The sequence below is a fragment of the Cydia amplana genome, chromosome 19 (genome assembly GCF_948474715.1).
Source record: "Cydia amplana chromosome 19, ilCydAmpl1.1, whole genome shotgun sequence".
Lineage (NCBI taxonomy): Eukaryota > Metazoa > Arthropoda > Insecta > Lepidoptera > Tortricidae > Cydia > Cydia amplana.
The window spans coordinates 3,233,154-3,253,480 of record NC_086087.1 but is presented as its reverse complement, the minus strand read 5'-3'; the positions used below and the strand labels follow the sequence as shown (position 1 = coordinate 3,253,480).

The 20,327-nt window shown below is 36.5% G+C and overlaps 2 protein-coding genes across 4 annotated transcripts in view; one reads left to right on the top strand and one right to left on the bottom strand.

Annotated features, from left to right (window-relative positions):
* LOC134657223 (proclotting enzyme-like) overlaps nt 1-8,333 on the top strand; it is a 34,545-nt gene extending 26,212 nt beyond the window's left edge. For 2 of the 3 annotated variants that reach the window (XM_063512793.1, XM_063512790.1), the window contains 7 exons: nt 12-105; nt 2,141-2,248; nt 3,690-3,866; nt 4,628-4,795; nt 5,776-5,932; nt 7,077-7,109; nt 8,103-8,333. In XM_063512793.1, the coding sequence (XP_063368863.1) occupies nt 12-105; nt 2,141-2,248; nt 3,690-3,866; nt 4,628-4,795; nt 5,776-5,932; nt 7,077-7,109; nt 8,103-8,296 (931 nt within the window). In that variant the 3' untranslated portion in view covers nt 8,297-8,333. The remainder of the gene's footprint in view (nt 1-11; nt 106-2,140; nt 2,249-3,689; nt 3,867-4,627; nt 4,796-5,775; nt 5,933-7,076; nt 7,110-8,102) is intronic. The other variant, XM_063512791.1, reaches the window with a different exon arrangement.
* A 1,958-nt stretch (nt 8,334-10,291) lies between these two features.
* Nucleotides 10,292-20,327, bottom strand: part of LOC134657294 (sex-lethal homolog) — a 42,909-nt gene continuing 32,873 nt past the window's right edge. The window contains exon 8 of the mRNA XM_063512877.1: nt 10,292-10,726. Within this exon, the coding sequence (XP_063368947.1) occupies nt 10,461-10,726 (266 nt within the window). The 3' untranslated portion in view covers nt 10,292-10,460. The remainder of the gene's footprint in view (nt 10,727-20,327) is intronic.

Here is a 20,327-nt window from a genome sequence, read left to right as displayed (position 1 = left end):
TTTTATTTCAGGAACGACTATTTCTCGGGCGGGCAACCTACGTTCATCGTCCCGAGCAGGCCTAACAACAACAATAACAACTTTAACAATAACAATAGACAACAGGTACGAAAATTTACCTTTTATCAAAATGTAAACTTGGCTCTGGTGTTACTCGCGTATTTTTAGTCACTAAGCGAAGACATGATCTACCTACATCATGGAATACCGTAAAATGGGGTGAGTAGGGTCAAAACTGAAATTCAAACCTCGATAACATTTTATTTTTACATATGAAAACTGAATGGTGTATACATATAATAAGTGTTCCGGACGTTTGTATTTTAGTTATTATTTTATTTTGGGTAGTTCCATTTCATAACCTTGACGATAAAGAGGAAAACCCACCTCACCCCGTAGTGCCTCGTATTTGGGGTGAGAGGGGTTTTCATACAAAGATGATTTTGGAAGATTGTTGGATCGATTTTTTTATTATGCTATAGCTCCATTTTAAATTGGAATACATTATTTTTGTAGCAGTAGCCTTAAAATCCCTTCTCACCCCCCTCTCAAACCTTCTCTCCCCATTCATAACCCACCTCTCCCCGCGAAACCTACTCACCCCGTTTTACGGTACTTAATCTTAGATTGACATTATAGTGATAGATAGTACTTATTAATATGACTCACAAGAGTTTGAACTCGATTGACCGAGGTATGTATATGAAAACAATGAATCAATGTATAACTATCTTATATTTGAAAACAGTTTGATATTAATATTATTAATATTACCAAAGTATCATAACTGTATGATGATAAAAAAAATATCGGCATCATTTTTATGTAAATTTATGTTTAATATTTGCCATGTTAAGTAAACCATTGCTCTAAGTTTAAACATTGAATAAGTTCCTAAGAAAATTGGAATTGCTACCACAAGCTGGATTATACTTATAAATAAATGACAATCGGGATTAAAGATGGCACCAGCACTATACAAAAACTAGCCAAAGTCACTACCGAAGCCACGCAAAAATCAACCCTATTTCAACACAATAGAGGTTTCTTGAGGGCCGTATTATTGTGGTTTTCTAGCTAGTGTTTGGTATTCTGCACCGTATTTTCTTTAAGTATTTCCATTGTTATAAAAGAACTTAAGCGCCAAGGTATCTCTGTACACTATTGTCGTTTCGATTTTAAGGCCAACGAGATCAGTATGATCTTAATCCGAAACCCGCGGAACGCTTCAACGAGGGAGCAAAAAACTGTTTAATATTAATTGTATTCGTTGTTCGTATCTAATTTTATACAGAGTGCCTACACAATACTTAATTAATTATGCTAAGGTAGGTTGCAAACACACTGTCGATTTTTTTTACACCAGTGCCTTGTTTATCAAAAGCTTGTCAACTTGTAATACAAGCGGATGTCACTTTTTGACAGCTTTGGCTAGAAAGGGACTTCCACCGGTATTACAAGTTACAAGCTTTTGAGAAACGGGCCCCTGGGGCAACAACAGCTGCCAAAAAGTGACATCCGCTTGTATTACAAGTTACAAGCTTTTGATAAACAGGGCACGTCGTAAAGGCTCTCTTGATATTTCAAAAACTGATAATAAAGTTGCATTTTATCCACAAGAGTGGCAAATGACATAAAATTCGCGCTACCTCTTCACAGCCCATTAAAAGTTTCTAAAATTGTAAACCTAATGGTAATAATGTAATCATAATGTTTGTATAACCACAAATAGTAGGTATATCAAATGGATTGAGCTATTAATTCGTGAAATTTCGTAGTTAAACATTGTCTCTTGTATTTGACAACATTAAAATCCACTTAAGTACCTATTTAATATGAAGATAATCTTTTGTAACCACGATAAAAAATTTTTACATTCCATATTAATTATAAGTAAATTATTTTATTATTATTGCATAAATCCCCTTTTCGTTGAAAATAATATACCTACATAATTTCACAATTTACAGCTCATATCATAAGTCATTAAAAAGGTAGGTATACTTACTTAGGTATGTTCACGTTACTGTAAATTATTTTATATATCCCTATCAAATATCAAAATGACTCTCTGAATAGGTACCGTCAGCACATGAACGTGAATGAAATTAAATTTAAGGATAAATATAAATGTTTTCAGACGGAATGTGGCAAGGTGGTGCGAAACAACCCCAACCCGTTGGTGGTGAACGGTCGTCCAACTCTGGAGGGGCAGTGGCCGTGGCAAATAGCGTTATACCAAACGCAGGTAACGTATTAAACTCGCGAACGGAGTTCTATATCCAGAAGTATGATGTACCTACTTATGATCGGTTGACGACTGGTCTGGCCTAGTAGGTACCTAGTGACCCTGCCTGTGAAGCCGGTGGTCCTGGGTTCAAACCCGGTAAGGGCATTTATTTATGTGTGATGAGCACAGATATTTGTTCCTAAGTCTTGGGTGTTTTCTATGTATTTATGTATTTGTATATTATATCCCACCAAAAACATTTTCATGTAAAATGTTGCCAAGACGTAACCATAAGGCTCGCACTGACAAAAAGTTATCAGATCTCTTGTAGAGCCAAGCTTCTAACTCTACAAGTCCTAACTTCACAAACTCTACACCTTAGTCAAAATATGTGGCTTGACCGTTTCGCTACTGTCACATGGACGTAAGGTGAAAAATGTATTCACTATTCATTATTTTTTATAATGAGTAACGAAACGGCCAAGCCACATATTTTGACTAAGGTGTAGAGTTTGTGAAGTTAGGACTTGTAGAGTTAGAAGCTTGGCTCTACAAGAGATCTGATAACTTTTTGTCAGTGCGAGCCTTATGGTTTCGTCTTGGCAACATTTTACATGAAAATGTTTTTGGTGGGATTTCACTTTTTTTTTTAAGTTGCTTCCATCCCCTAATTTAAAGGGTTGCGCGTGTGATTTAAGGTACTATTAAAAATCCTGAAATACGTACCTCGGGGCATCTTTTATACAATCTGCTTTTTACTGATTCCCCATACAAACTTCAACGCTCCTTTTCCCCTAACGCCCTTTTCCACCCCCTTTTCACCCTTACGGGGTGATTTTGGGGTTGAAAACTATTCTATGCCATTCGACATTACAAAAACTATCTACATACCAAATTTCAACTAAATCGGTTCAGCGGTTATTGATTTCCCATACAAAATTCCACCCCCCTTTCCCCCCCTTAGGGGCAAAAAATTTCAAGTTTTTGAATTATTTTGTTGTTTGTGTACTAATACTATCTTACATACCAAATTTCAGCTTCCTAGGACTTCAGGAAGTACCCTAGAGGTTTTGATGATCAACAGTGAGTGAGTGAGTCAGTGACGAAATTGGGGTTTTTTAGATATGAATAAAATCTTAAGTATAAGAGCTATGCAATTGAAATTTTTTATGTTTAATAAGGCCACTATTGACATCATATCCCGAGAATTTTGTTTATCTGGTATAATCCAAACCCAAGTTATGAGGGTTCAAAAAAACGACGAAGCTGTTCGAGAAAAGGTAGGTAGTGCCCTTGCGCTTCGCTTTGCTCGTCTTGGCGGGGGCACTGCCGTGCCCCCAGATATCGTTGTCTGAGTACCCACAACACAAGGCTTCTTGAGCTTACCGTAGGACTCATTCAATCTGTGTAAAAATGTCCTATAATATTTATTTATTTATTTCTATGTTTTTTTTTTCAGACGGTTGACAACAAATACATTTGCGGCGGAACCCTAGTAACGCGTAGCCACGTGATCACAGCCGCTCACTGCGTTACCCGCAAGGGCTCCAGTCGTGTCGTCAACCAGAACACCCTCACTGTGTACCTTGGGAAGCATAACCTTAGAACGTCGGTGGAGGGAGTGCAGATTAAATTGGTAAGTGTTTGTTATGGCTAGCAGCCACGTGATCACTGCCGCTTACTGCGTTATACTCGCAAGGGCTCCAATTGTGTCGTCAACCACAACACCCTCACTGTGTACCTTGGGAAGCATAACCTTAGAACGTCGGTGGAGGGAGTGCACATTAAATTGGTAAGTGTTTGTTATGGCTAGCAGCCACGTGATCACTGCCGCTCACTGCGTTATACTCGCAAGGGCTCCAATTGTGTCGTCAACCACAACACCCTCACTGTGTACCTTGGGAAGCATAACCTTAGAACGTCGGTGGAGGGAGTGCACATTAAATTGGTAAGTGTTTGTTATGGCTAGCAGCCACGTGATCACTGCCGCTCACTGCGTTATACTCGCAAGGGCTCCAATTGTGTCGTCAACCACAACACCCTAACTGTGTACCTTGGAAAGCATAACCTTAGAACGTCCGTGGAGACAGTGCAGATCAAATTGGTAGGCTTTCACTATGTATATTATTTATATTTACTTGTCCTGTCTACAATTGTACAAAGAGGTTAACCAAAATATGCTGTGTAGGCACACAGGCCTCCTAAGCAGAAAAGCCATACAATACCTATTTCATCTCCTTGAGTTTCGTTTCGTGCATATGTAATGAAGTGCCATGCTTTATTTGTGGACTTACAGCCAGTTTACGACATTTTTACTGAACTATATTTATATTTTTATAGTTTTTAGGCACCCAATCTATTACATCTATCTGTACATAAACATTTTTGCCATTTCAGGTCTCGGAAATCCGAGTACACCCTCAATACAACGCGTCATCGTACAGCCGGGACGTCGGCGTACTCAAGCTTAGAGAACGAGTAACCTACAGCGACTTCGTTCGTCCCGCGTGCCTCTGGCCGGATAACGAAGTAGATCTGACGAATGTCATAGGGAAGAAGGGATCGGTGAGTAAAATCTATGTTAAGTATGACAATGACGTCACGTTGAGAGAGCGACCAACCTACAGCGACTTCGATCGTCCCGCGTGCCTCTGGCTTGATAACGAAGTAGATCTGACGAATGTCATAGGGAAGAAGGGATCGGTGAGTAAATCCATGTTAAGTATGACAATGACGTCACGTTGAGAGAGCGACTAACCTACAGCGACTTCGTTCGTCCCGCGTGCCTCTGGCCGGACAACGAAGTAGATCTGACGAATGTCATAGGGAAGAAGGCATCGGTGAGTAAATAGACTATGTTATAATAAATTTCCTACAAACAACTGCTGAAAAACATAAAATGTATTTTATAGGAATTATAACAAAGCGATCGTACGTTAAATCGGTTCCCTTAGTTCTGATAATTATCCGTGTTTCTGATCGGCGAGTAATTTGTAGCTAAGCATTGGGAAGTATTACGCTTCTGGTACAGGCGGTCCCGTGAATCACCTCCCAATTTTATCTTATAAGCAGTTTTGTTGATTAATTAATAAATGGATTTACCTCAATTTGTGAAATGGACCGTACGGTGTGGCAGCAATTAATTTACCGCTAATTGATCGCTGCTCGTGTTTGCCGATGTCTGTTTGCTGATAGGAAAAGACTGTGTGCGGCGGAAAAACACTGATATCTACATAAAAAAAGCAAATTTAAAGATTACTGCTTAATTTTAGAAGAGTGTTCCGTAATTTTTTATTGACGCGTGAGGAGAGGAGTAACTACATTCTAGATCTGTGGATAAAAGTAAAAGTGATATAAAATATCCGGAAAAAGGTTCTACATATATTCTCCGTATTTAATTCAATTTATTTTACTATTACCTACCCACTTAGTATTTTTTCAGTCAGCGGCAGAGATAGTGACCCCCAAAAGCAAACTAATTTCTGTGCAGGGGGTCAGTTATCTCTGCAGCTGTAGACAAAATCTTAAAGCCATTTTATCCACAGGTGGTCGGATGGGGCTTCGATGATAAGGGCGTGGCCACCGAAGAGCTGACCCTCGTGGAGATGCCCGTGGTAGACCAGGAGACCTGCATCAGATCCTACAGCGAGTTCTTCGCTCGCTTTACTTCAGACTACACTTACTGTGCCGGTTACAAAGATGGTATGTGTAATACTGTGTGGTTGAGGTTTTAAGGGGTGGAGACAAGAGATGGCCCTAGTATAGATATGCCCGTGGTAGACCAGGAGACCAGCACTAGATCCTACAGAGGGTTTTTCGCTCGCTTTACTTCGGTTCGGACTACATGTATTGTGCCGGGTACAAAGATGGTATGTATAAATAATACAGTGTATAGTTGAGGCTATCGGTCCGGAAACGGTATAGGGTACGGAAGCTATCGCTAAGAGTTGACCCTCGTTGAGATACCCATGGTAGACCAGGAGACCTGCATCAGATCCTACACCAAGCTCTTACGCGCTTTACTTCCGACTTAGAGCGGTTTCGCACTACGTCCGATCCGAATCCGATCCGAACCCGTGAAAATATGGTCCGAAGTAGCCGTAGAACTATTTCTATGGTAATTTACGCGGGTTACAAAGATTTGGTCACAAGTGGCTGAGGCAGCCCACGTGATGACGGTGGTAGACCAGACCTGCCATTCAATCTACATGTAGTTTTTCGCGCGCTTAGCTTCTTACTACAGTCACAACTACCTATTAGCGCAGTGGAAGCTTACAAAGATGGTACCTAAGTCTTATTACTATTAACAGTAGTTCAGCAGCTATTTATTGTTTCGACTCAAGGATACATGCAGAACAATTTTTTGAGGTGAGGAAATAAGACTATAAATCGTAAGATCATGACACACACTTATTGACGTCTCTTTTTTAGAGATGATTGTCTTGAAAGTCGCATTAGAAAATATAATTTCAAGAAAATAGCTAAATTGGTACCTACGTACTGTGTGTATGTGCACTTCAAAGTACTTACAGTGATAAGATGCTTGATATCTTTATTAATGTTTCTTTATTGTCTTTTATCATTTCATTTTCGTCTGACTAGCCTATGCTGTAAATATCTTTCGCCTACTAGCGTCTAGTCAACTCTATAGCTGCTGCTCGACGCAACGTTGGCGCAACTGCGCAGCTATGCCATTTTTCAGAGCGCTGACTAGACACCGGCGCTCGGGAGACGCTAGTGAGGGGTGCTGGCTCGTAGCTCTAAGTCAACAACTGTATATATTATTTTATTCCTATTCTATTTCAGCATATCTATTTAAGTATTTAAACATACCCATTGCTTACAGGAGCCGTCGATAAAAGAACAGGCACTAGGAAAAGTATGTCAAATTCGTAATGTTAAATACTAAAATGTACCTAACCCAAATACTATCAAACTAATATATCTAAGTAACTTTTTGTTAAAACTTACCATCGGTTTACTAATGAAAACCCTAAAATAATACAAGCTTGTCTTCGTAATCTATTAACTAATTAACTTTAAGACTATTATGGTTACGCGTAACGAACTTTAATTAACGAAATTCTAAATATAGACCTTCAGATGAGCCTCATTATTACTTTATTAACACGTTCGCTGCTGCACAAATCATTGCTACACCTACTCTTATTATTTTTAACTTACCTTGACGAAAATTTATTTTATAACCTTCTCACTTTACCTATTTCATTCTGGCTCTTTATCAAGTTTAATATTGGTCTCTTGCACAATCCGGGATTTTACTTTTATAAAAATAAGAAAACCTTTAAGGTTTATGGACAGGTGAGCGTCAATAAGTCGCCAGATGCCAGCCCAGCTAATGATCTAACCGGGGGGGCTGGCAGGTTATATGGCCGATGGCCAAGGGGAGGGACAAACATTTCTTACAAATTCCTATGGTAAAACAGGTGTGTTACGATATATCTGGCCGCTTTGGTCGTCACTGTATATTTGATGCGGACTGTAAGTACCTAGGTACCTACTTACCATCGTCCAACTAGTTTCACTGATAGTAATCACGGGCGCGTGATTGGATAAATTTAAGTTTATAATTTTTTGTGGGACAGATACAACAGTGCCCGCGCCACGGGATTAGCACACACGAGTACGAGTACACTCCCTAATCTCAGCTCGAAATATCATACATCGTGCGCGATCTGTAACTTTATCATACAATATAAGTCATATTCATAGAAACGTTAGGTGTATCTAAAGTACTTACCTATTTACTTTGCACGCCTACCGATCTGAGGGTATTTGCTTCCAAAAAGACTTCCCTACGTCAGCGCGTCCTGTACGTAAGTATATCTAAAGTATAAATTTAAAATTGCAGGCAGCTCAGTATGCAACGGCGACAGCGGCGGCGGCATGGTGTTCCTAATGCGGAACTCCTGGTACCTCCGCGGGCTCGTCTCGCTCTCCGTCGCGCGACATAACGAGTATCGGTGCGACCCGACGCATTACGTCGTGTTCACGGATTTGGCCAAGTTCCTGCCGTGGATCCAGCAGAATACTAGCGACGAATAGTAGTTAGGAATGTTTTTGTTTAAATTTAGGCCCTTTAAACGCCACGGCTATAATGTACGGTGAGTCATCCTGTACAGTCTGTGCGGAAAGAGAAGAGTCGTGGAATGTATGGGGCCCCATACAATCCACGACTCTTCTCTTTCCGCACAGACGTACCTTCTCGGAATGTACGAAGGTAGATATTGTAGAACTAGAAGGTAAGGGCACGCGCGTCAACTGACGTCATTGGCGGTCAAAGGGTTCTCGCCTTTGCAAACTGTGAAACCTCCTAAAATAGTACAGAGTAACTAATACCGTCCAAAGGTTACGACTTTTCTGTAAATATGTACTGACGTTTTTTTTTTGTTTGTGAGGTTCTAAACATAGTGACATCATATTTAGACCACAACGGTTACACTCACTTGAAATTTCAGTCACTATTGGCCATGTCATCGACATGTTTCAGGCCCGTCGGGGGTCCTTCTGAAAGGCCACCAACGCTAATAGCGACTATAAATTCAAGTAAGGGCTAATTTAGACGGCGCGCGAACTCACACGCGATTTTAGTTGCATTGCGGACTGTTGGTTACGTCCATTTCAACCGACCGATCAAAACCCGCAATGTAATGAAACTCGCATGCGAGTTCTCGCATCGTCTAAATGTCTAATCTAAGGATTTTAGATTTCAATGTCAGAAATACAAGCCTTAGCAGTTTTAATAGTCCTAGATTAGGTTTTTAATTTTTAACAAATCCTTAAAACGCCTATTCGAGTTGCAGCACAGTAGATAACACCGTAAAACACTGTCTTTGAAAATATTACTAATTTTGTGGCCGTTTTAGAATTATTAAAGTAACCCCATTTTTTCTTAGTCACCCCATTTTACCTGGGTTTCTAAATATTCTGGATACTAGAATGACAGTTCGGTTGTAATAACACGGGATTCTTATGCCATTTAGGGTTTTTGCTAAATTGGAAATTGTATAGCGTAAGTATTGAACAATCAATTTAGATAGGACCCTGAATGGCGCAACAATCGCGGAGCGTGATGGTACAACATCGTAATCAAATAAATGCATTTGTATTTGTATTTGTAATTTTAGTACAAAATTCTTAAGAAATCAGATTATGGTTGAGTAAGTACATTTGCCAACGGAACTGCATTTTGTATGTGGGATTTAAAAACAGAGTTTAGGAATTTCAAATCTATGTATTTTGCTCAATATTGTGCCAAGTTAAAACAGAGCCACTTATTGTTGGTTTATTTGTCTTTAAGTTAAATATTTGTGTTTAGTATTTTGCTCTGTATATCTAATAAATGTGACATGAAATTTTGAATGTGACAAAAAAGATTGAGATTAAATTATAATTCTTTTACAAATTTCCTGTTTTATTAGTACCTGCATGTCATTTTTAGCAAAAATATTGAGATTTATATATTTATGAAAAAATATTAGGGTTTATTTAATGTAAATTATGGTGACCAGAAGAGAGAAATGGAACTATAAAATTTAACGTTTGCTATTGACAAACATTTAAGACTTACCTATTCAAATAAAACAACCTTAAGTCATTCAAACTCTTTATTGTTAATAAAAAGAAACTTAGGATAATAAAACAAACGAATTACAATAAGAAAAAAGCGGGAACATTTACAAAAAGCTATCAACTTAAACCATAACGCACTTAAAATAAACAGAGTTTGGAGTAGGACCAAAATCAAAACTAATATACAAGCTGCAAACGAAAATAACATTTAATATGAGGAACAAAGTCGATATTGGATTTTTAACTCATAGAAAACATTTTTGAAACAAACTCAACAATTTGACAAAACGAAAAAATGCATCCTATCACGCAATAATGTTTCACAAAAAGTCTCAGTCATTAAACAGATAGCGAAGACTTTTTAAAATATAGTTTTAATCGCCATCTTATTTATCAGCATTATAATTGCTTCTACCAGATATACAACATTTAAAGCCTTATAAATGTGCATGTTATTTTTTAAGTTCCATATAATATTTAAAATCCTTCAATCGATATCTTTTTAATAAAGATAACAATGTCCCTGACAATTCCATGCCAGAATCTCTCAATTAAAAATATGTACACCATTGAGATCAAAAGCAACCTCAAAAAAATATACAATTTCAAATCAAATCCATTGTATTTTTGTACAGTTCTACCAGTATGGGGTGGGGCCGTTCCTACAGCGTTGCCCTCTGAATCTTTCTTCGCCAAAGTTCGGGGCCCAGGGTAAGTTCCGGCCCCGGTTAGGCCTCGGGCCTTTGCCGGGGAGGTAGTTAGGGTAGGGTACCCGGTTGGCGCAGGCGCCGGGCCGGCAGCCGTTGCGCGGGGTGCCGGGGTGACTGCCGCCTAAGGGCGGGCCTGGAAAGTCCTCCCAAGGCTCTGGCATCATGCAGGTGCCGCAGCTCCAGGAATAGTCGCCTGTGGATAGAAAAGGTTTTAGAATGATATTTGCGTCGGGATTGAAAGCGTATACTCAATATAGGCTTTAACCTTTTGAGCGCCAAGAACACCTAAAGGCGTCATAACTAGTCGTGCCCACAGCGCCATATAAGTGTTATGGCGTAGGTACGCTGTCAAAGTAGCCTTCACACTTTCAAGTAAGGTTTACATTAGCTCACTATTGCCCGTGAGATTGGCGTGAGAGCAACGTTTTTGTTTGACGTAAAGCGTTCAAAGGGTTGAAATATATAATAATAATATGTAGCTTGAAACAATTTGAAGATGCAACTCAGATTATATTTCCTGAAAGGATCTTCTATTTTTTTAATAAAAAAATATAAAGGTTTTATGAAAGAGCTAACCTGAATCCTTGAATGCTCAAACACAAGAGAGAAAAAATGTTTATTTTTATATACATACATGTAGACTATACTGACATTCATTTAGCCTAAAACTTTAATTTAATTTGGTTTTAACATTTTAACAAAAAAATATTCTACAATTTACAGCTATACAATAATTAGCAAATGAATCTCAGTAAACACATTGAATATACTTTGATAAGGATAAGCCATTAACCTTTTAACCGCCATAGAATACGTCATCGAGCATGCTCGTGTCGCCGGGGGTACGAAGTTACACGAAGTTTTGTCTTATTTATCAGACAGCGGCGAAATGAGCCCGATTTTATATGTCTTATATATCAGTCTACGGCGGTTTAATTAATTAACAGCATAAATTGCAGACAAATTATAACAGAAATGCCATGTCATGAATAATATTTATTATACATCATAACTATCATTTTGGCCAGAATTTGGAAGAATACTTTTCGTCTTTCGTTTGACCTATTGTGTTTATATTTTAATCACAAAATTACATTAGAATTTCTAAAGTTCAGTTTAAGTTTTTTTTTTTTAAGTACGAATATTGCAATTACCATTTCTAAAGGCGTTTGCGATATTTTTTACTTTCTTTTTACAGATTAAAAAATACTTATTAAAAGTAACCACAAGTGTATATAGTAATCTAACATTTATAATGAGATCTGGTAAAGGAAACATAATTAAACTTCGTAGTTATTATATAAATAATAAGCACAAACTTCTATGTAAGTATAAGTATTTAAAAATATGACGAACTTTATTCGTTTATTAAAAATGAATTTACGACATCTAAAAAAGGAAATTACGTCAATATAAGGCTACAATTTATGATCATAATCTATGTAGTATGACAAATTACAACAAATCATAGTACGCGTTATACTTTCAAATAATTCATTGCTTAAAATATCGATTATTAATGAAGTAAAAGATTAGAATATTTAAAAATATTACATTCTACTTTCCAAGAATATAAGTGCCACTATGGGGTGCACTAGGACATTTTGTCTACATAGAATTACCAGGAAAACTATAAATATAAAATATCTTAATTTGAATCTAAATGCAGAGTTCTGCTCCATTAATTTTTGAAAACAATTAGGCCTTCCTAATAACAAGCCACATAATCGAAACAATTTACTTAAATTTTTATTATTATACATCGGAAAACTAGAATAACAATCCACAGTATAAATGAGCATGCATATAGGTATTTAGCGCAACGATAATTTTACTTCAATATCATTTTATTTTTAACCGATTCAGTGAATTGCAAAGCCATCAAAAGTAGAGGTTAACAACATTAGGATGACTATTTAAAGTGGTTTTTATGTAAACACAGCAAATAAATCGATTTAATCCTCACAAAATAGACGTAGTTATACATAGGCACATTTCACGTTTGGTTATTTAATTAGGCTCGCGCAGGGCTCGCGTAAGCTAAGTACTTAAACTACATGAACAAAAAGAAATAACGTCTAAATATTAATTACCTACTTATTATATATCACACAAAAACGCCAAAACTACTATTAAAATGCCTAATGCTTTAACTGTTTGAGCAAGCCGTATAACACTGATTAGTGCCAATAACATATTAGGGCACTTCATTTCGTTTTTGTTTCGTCAAGACATAAATTGACACCACTGTAGGCACTGAGTATAAGTTATTAACAGAGATGGGCATTAATCGATTAATTTTTTAGTTAACTAATCAATCGATTAAAAATATCAATCGTCATTATTAAATCGCGATTAATTTAGTTGCGATTAAATTAGTTGTGAGAATGTACAACTAACAACTAAATTAGTTTTAGTTTCAATCGACTAAATTTCACGATTAAATCTATATTAAAAGTATGTCATCGCTGGTTTCTGCATTTTTTATTTAACTTGCAATATGTAACTAAAAGTTGGTATGTATGTACATTGGAGGTACTCGTATGTTGTACCTGTGTTGGTTTGGGTAGAATCTTGCAGCTTTTTTCGAAGCAGATACCTTCAACCGATTGAGCTAAAATTACGTATACACGTTTAATTTGAAATGCTTGAATGACAATGTAATATTATGGATACAGGTAACGATAAATAGCGAAAAACTGCAATGTTTACAAGTCGCAAACAATAATGTAAATTGGTGCATTATTAATACTTAAGTTGTACTAGATACTGAGTAAATCTTAGACAAAAAAATTATCAATATTCTGCTGTCGCTGTCAATAATAAAATTATTTTAGTGTCACGCGGCGACAAAACAATGGGATAATCCTACTTACCTGGAAGTTGTTTATTGCATTTTGAAGCAAGTGCCGACGCATTTTCTAAAAAAACCACGTTCTATATTGCATGAGACATCTGCATGTTGTTTATTATCTATGCGGTCTAATTTGTTTTCAACGTGTGGTCATTAAAAATATTTCAACCTCTTTGTAAAGAACTCTCAGCGTTAACTATTGTACATTTTCCTTGCGTCATTCTACATTCAAATATATCAATCAACATACATATTTTATTTATTAGGGCTATTGCCAATATATTGAAGCGGTAGCAAATTGATCGATTAGGCTACTCGATGTAAGACTCATACTTCATAAATTCATACTCATAGATGGTTTGAGGTCTCTAGGTCATATTATATTATATATTGAACATGTTGTCATGAATCATTTTAGATTCTAGGTGCTTATTACTTATTACGGAAATTGTATATACCCTTAGATAAGAGAAATTTTACACTCCATAAAAATGGTCAAAATATCGCAAGTAACACATGTGCTATTTCATTTTTATACATGCGTTAAGATGTCCTAATCTGCTGGCTGTCAACATAGCCATACCGAGGTTTTCCATTTAATTTGCTTCTAACATTAGTCGCGGAAAAAATAGTCTAACTAATTAGTCGATTACAAAAATTAGTTGTCCGTAATCAATCGGCAACTAATTTAGTTGCAACTAAATTAGTTGCACTCTATACAACTACGATTGATCAGTCGTCGTTTTCAATCGTCAGTCGCAATTAATTATTTTAGTCTTAATCGTTAATCGTTAGTCGATTACATTTTGCCCATCTCTGGTTATTAATACCTACTGCTCGGTATCCTACGTCCATTTTGTGGCTATTAAATCATTTTAATAATAAGAACACTTCCAATATCATAAGCCGAATTAATCTTAAAAATGTACAAGTTAATAATTAATAAAAGGCTACGTCATATCATCATATGGACAAAGAAACTATTAATTAATACTATTAATTAACTGCAATAAAAACCAAAATCTTTTAAAGTAAAGTTTTTTTAATATGTATTTTCACCGTTTAATGTAATACAGTTTCTAATGCGTTACCTACACCCCCTATAAACAATATACCTGTCGCGTCGAATGATAGTTCCTATGACAGTTCCTTTAAATCCCTTTTACTTGGACTTGATTTTAAAAAAATTGAAGAAATATATTTTTACCGTATTTTATGACTTAAAAGTTACATTTCTAAATAAATGTGTTAAGCTTCCTAAAAAAGTCTTTTAACATTTTACATGTCAGCTGATCCATATAAAAAGGAACTGTCATAGGGACCATCATTCGACATGTCATCTCATTCCCATAAATAATCCAAATCTACATAATAATTATTCTACGCGGGCATCATATCAAAACATATTGCTAATTGTAATGCCTAGAATTAGATTCTTGGCCTATAGCATGAAGCTAAGACCATATTATGCCCAATATTGTGATTTGTGACCCTCTCACTAATCAGTAATGGCATACTTTTTTTTGTATACCACATCGGTGGCAAACAAGCATATGGGCCGCCTGATGGTAAGCAGTCACCGTAGCCTATGTTTTTAACTCATAATGTCCTTTTTGCGTTTAATAACATCATTTTCCTTTTTTTTAACCATCGTCATTTTATAACCCTCCCTGTTTAAGTTATTATATTTACAATATAAGCGACAATGGCTATTAGAAAAGCATTGATTTTCATTTTTGAAGTGAAAACTTCTTTAGCGGCGCTGTGCACTTTTTGAGGTGGGAAAAAAATGTTAAACTCGAGACAGCGTAAGACGATCACGTGACCGTAAGATTTAGATAGCCACTCGTTTAGATTGCATTTAAATCAATAAAGAAAAACTCAATGACATTACATGAAAAACTGTTACATGTAATGTCATTGAGTTTTTCTTCATGCCATCTAGTGAGTTTCGCTCTAACTGGTATTAATATAACTCGAGTACTAACAGTGATGTGCTTCGGGGTTTCAAGTAATTAACGCTGACGCTAGATGGCGTTAACCTCAATTATACATAGTGTATTTTGCACTAGTCATTGAGTTTTCACTTCTGCCGGCACTCCCTGAGTGGAACCCGTTGTTTTTTTTTGGAAGACAATTAGTAAGAGTGTCACGACTAATTATATAAACAAGTTAATACACCGCTTTAACAAGATTAAAACTTCATTAAACCAGTGAACGTACTATACATTAGACATACCGGTTCTTTAGGCACAATTCACGTTTGGTAACTATTTCTAGCATTCTATATCTACTAATCGCGGAACGGGGAATGTAGACCTTCGCTACTTTACATTAAGGTCTGCTTTAGTTTAACAACACTTAATCCCACCTATTTACATGAAATATATTTTACATATATCGCTAATCCAATATACAGTTTAATATAGGTTAAAACTATGCTATGAAGGGACGAGATAACCTGTGATGGATATCGAGACATATAATATACATTTTCTCAAACATGCAATGAAATGTCGTCGCTCCGGGCGTTATATCAGGCTTCGAAGTATCACGTTTAGGGCGGAGCAACTCCAGAGAACTGTAAAGGAATTTCATACGAAATTGAAGGCCTAGGCCGGGAAGTAATTTTTTTTTTATTCTAATGTAAATCTGGGGTCTGTGTCCATGAACAGGCTAAACAGCCGAATTTTTTTTTTTTACATTTTTAGTGAACGAATGGTTATCGGACCAAAATATCCGTGTTAACGCCTGTTATACACGAACGTACTGATATTAAGAATACGAATCTGTATGATTCAATGTGTTGATGAATAAATTTAAAATTTTGTCTATACATAAGTCATCAGAGACCATAGACAATATTTAAAATCCTCTGCATTTATTTTATTTATTGAAATTGAGATTCTTATTATCAGATTGTGTATAATGGCCCTAATAAGGTCTATTCGAACACACGCAAAATACGGACGACTTCCGTAAAAAAAAAACAATTATGGCGGGATTGGAAGGAAAATTAAAAAACTTTTGTTGTGAAGTTAGATTTTTATTATAAAGATTATAAATTTGTTTTTTTTTTTGAGTGGTGTATTTTTTTATTTCATTGCATGTTTGAGAAAAGCACTATACATGCCTAGCCGTGAAAGGTCTTGCCGGCTTCGTATCACTATCCGGCCTCCCTACGGTCGGCCGGCTATACCTACTCACCCGGCAAGCCCTTCTTTCCCGGCGTCTGCAGTAATGTACTATTCTTTTTCTTTTTTTGTTTCACGACTAAAAGCTGGATAGAAAAAGTCAAACCGACTAAAAAATTGCATCTTTAGGTTTAGCTTTTATTATCCAAGCTTGAATTCTTAAGTCTTGTCATGGCCATTATATTATATGATATAATTACATAGTTCAAAATCACATCTAGTGCATTTTCGCAATATCACTTAGGTACATCATAATATCTAGAGATCTTACGCATACCTACTTTTCAGATATCCATCACAGAAAAACTGATGGGACAGTCAATATGTTTACATTTTTTCCGACTTTTCGAAAAAATATTTTATATCACAAAATAATAACACAACAGAAACAATAATTGGGTAAATAATAAAATAAGAAGAAACGCGAAAAATATTTGATATTTTTTCGTATATTAACATTAACAGTAGCGTCATAATATCACATTTAACGCCACATTATAACTTTTTGATTATTATAGAAGAGTCATACCCATTTTATAGTATGCTTTACTCGTTCGCGTCTTTTCTGTAGACATCGCAAAGTTAGGGGAATCTAAAGTAATTATATACGCTGTACTTTTTTTTTCAGTACTTGATACTCAAATAAGAAAAACGTTATATGTAAGTACCAGAGTCGTTAGCTGTGTTGTTTTTAGTGTTGTCAACAGTGACATTTTCGTTCCTTGTGCAAAGGCTGTCCGTGGTGATCCAGCGTGGAAATGCTGCAAGCATCATGGGCACCTTTGCACCGGGAACAGCATGAAGCTGTTTGTCTTTTTAAATGTATAGTTTTAATTTTTAATTGTAAGCTTTATATACCTAATGTTTAATTTTTCTATGTGTTTGACCAGATACACTAAATAAACTGGTAAAAATGTAAACATATTTTAGGGGGAAAGAGAACAACACTCATAGACTCCGAAACAACTACGAAACGTCCAAATCACCGCATTGTATTGTCACTGTAACGAATCCGTTCACAACGTATGCGTATATAACATACAAACAGAAATTGACTAATATTATTCCAAATATCGGCCATTTTATTTAAAGTTGTACATGGGAACAAATCAGAGATGGCAGCACCAATCTCTCTCTCGCTATTTATCGTAATTCCGTAAGGGATTCGTATAGGAGTTCATTATCTATCATTCCTCATAGACTTTAGTAACGGAATTGAAAGATCGAAAAATGTATGGAAGTTTATGGACACTTTTTTTTTCGTTTCGACCCAAACATATTACACAGCCCATAAAAAAACGTCCTAAAACTTATGATTCTTATAATTTCCAAAAACCGAGGTCCCCCCCTCCGGAACCTCCCATCAGGAACACATTTTCAAAAAAAGCGGCCAAGTGCGAGTCGGACTCGCCCATGAAGGGTTCCGTATTTAGGCGATTTAAGACGTATTAAAAAAAAACTACTTGCTAGATCTCGTTCAAACCAATTTTCGGTGGAAGTTTACATGGTAATGTACATCATATATTTTTTTTAGTTTTATCATTCTCTTATTTTAGAAGTTAGGGGGGGGGGGACACATTTTACCACTTTGGAAGTGTCTCTCGCGCAAACTATTCAGTTTAGAAAAAAATGATATTAGAAACCTCAATATCATTTTTGAAGACCTATCCATAGATACCCCACACGTATGGGTTTAATGAAAAAAAAAAATTTGAGTTTCTGTTCGAAGTATGGGGAACCCCAAAAATTTATTGTTTTTTTTTCTATTTTTGTGTGAAAATCTTAATGCGGTTCACAGAATACATCTACTCACCAAGTTTCAACAGTATAGTTCTTATAGTTTCGGAGAAAAGTGGCTGTGACATACGGACGGACAGACAGACGGACAGACAGACGGACAGACAGACAGACAGACAGACATGACGAATCTATAAGGGTTCCGTTTTTTGCCATTTGGCTACGGAACCCTAAAAAGAATAATAACTGTAGATAAACAAATATAATATGGCATTAAGTAAGCAGGCAAAAAGACTCACAGGCCATGAACAATGTACAGTCAGCAGCAATAGTTGCTAAGCGGGCGAGGTATTCAAAATTATCTTGACGCGACTCTATTATTAAGAGCCGACAGGAGTGGTCATTTCTCCATACAAACGTACTCGACTGTTTCCTCCGTGGGTTTTAAAGCTAGAGCAATGATTTTTTCAACACAAGTTTGCTTTTTTTGATATTTTTGTTTTTTAAGGCGCTAGAGCCCTTCAAAAATGGCCAAAATGGCCTAATTGACTATGCCGCAATGAGAGGCGTGCTATTCAAAACTGACATCAATTAGTCAAAAAAGCAAAACGGTCCGACACAGATAATGTCATAATCATTTAGATTTCCAAATTTGGTTACGATTGGTTAAGTTTTGGAGGAGGAAACAGTCAAGTACGAAACCTCGATTTTTGATATTTTTACGCAGGATTTTTCGCCTTGTCCTTATCGCACTAGTTTTAGGAGCCGATTCCGTTAGGGAGACGGGTATATTTACCTAAAATATTTAAATCTTAGCTCCTGTTGGCTCTTAAGAGAATAAGAGTGCATCAAGGTAATTTTGAACACCTAGCCCGCTTAGCAACTGCTGCTGCTGACTGTACTTTAATATTACAAAATAAATTCTTATAAAAAAAAACCGCGTACGTTGTGAACCAAATCTAAGTTTACACAAAACTAACATTGATACATCTATTTCACAACAGGTGATAAATGATTCGGTAGGCATACACCGAATAGGGATTATAATAGGTTGTCAACTCACGCCTTAAGCGGTTATCACACTGGATGCAATTCGCTTGTCGCTCGGATGTTTGAGCGAGACAACGCTATGCGCCTATTATAGAGAATTCCCGCTCGCACATCGGAGCGACGTGCGAAAGTCATCCAGTGTGATAACCGCCTTATTGTATTTTTTCCACAAAATTAGTACTACTATTTAATAGGCAACTAATACTTATTATGATCGTTAGGGTCATCGACAGTATACTAGTACTTAGTGGAAGCGAAACAAGTCATACTAGTATTAGGTACTTACTTTTTTTGCTATATGGAATGTAATTAATGTTGTGGAATCTGGGGGTCGTTTTCGCTCGTGCGACTAACGAATCCGATCTGGGGGCCTAGCCAAGGCCCCCTGCAACCTTTATTTTACCGCTAATATGTAGTGAAATAAAGTAGAGAATGTTTAAAAGAATAAACCTTCAAATATTCAAATACAGGCCTAAAGACCTACAGATTCAGTAGTACATGACTTTTCACTCCCACTATACCCTCAATGAAATATCGAAACACGTTCGTATCATACAACTGTGAGGCCCCTTTCCCGTAAATATTTAATAACAACGAAGCGCCTATAATAATGTATAAAGCTATAATAATGCTGTTTAACAGACGACATTAATCTATTGAGCACATATCGTGTTTCATAAGCCAATACGTTGCGTGTCGCATGCGATTTTATACCATAATCCTGTGTGATTATAGTCTAAAATCGCATACAGTAAGAATAATAAAACCGTATAGAAAATACTTTACTACTCTTTCTATATATTTAGGAAAAGAAAGATAGATGCATAGTAATATGAATCAACATCTTTGAGAAATATCATATTAATTTATTTTCCATTATTGACGACCCTAACGATTAAACTATTTCAGACTGACAGTATACTTTAGTGCCGCCGTAAGGAAGTGGTGCTTCTATACGC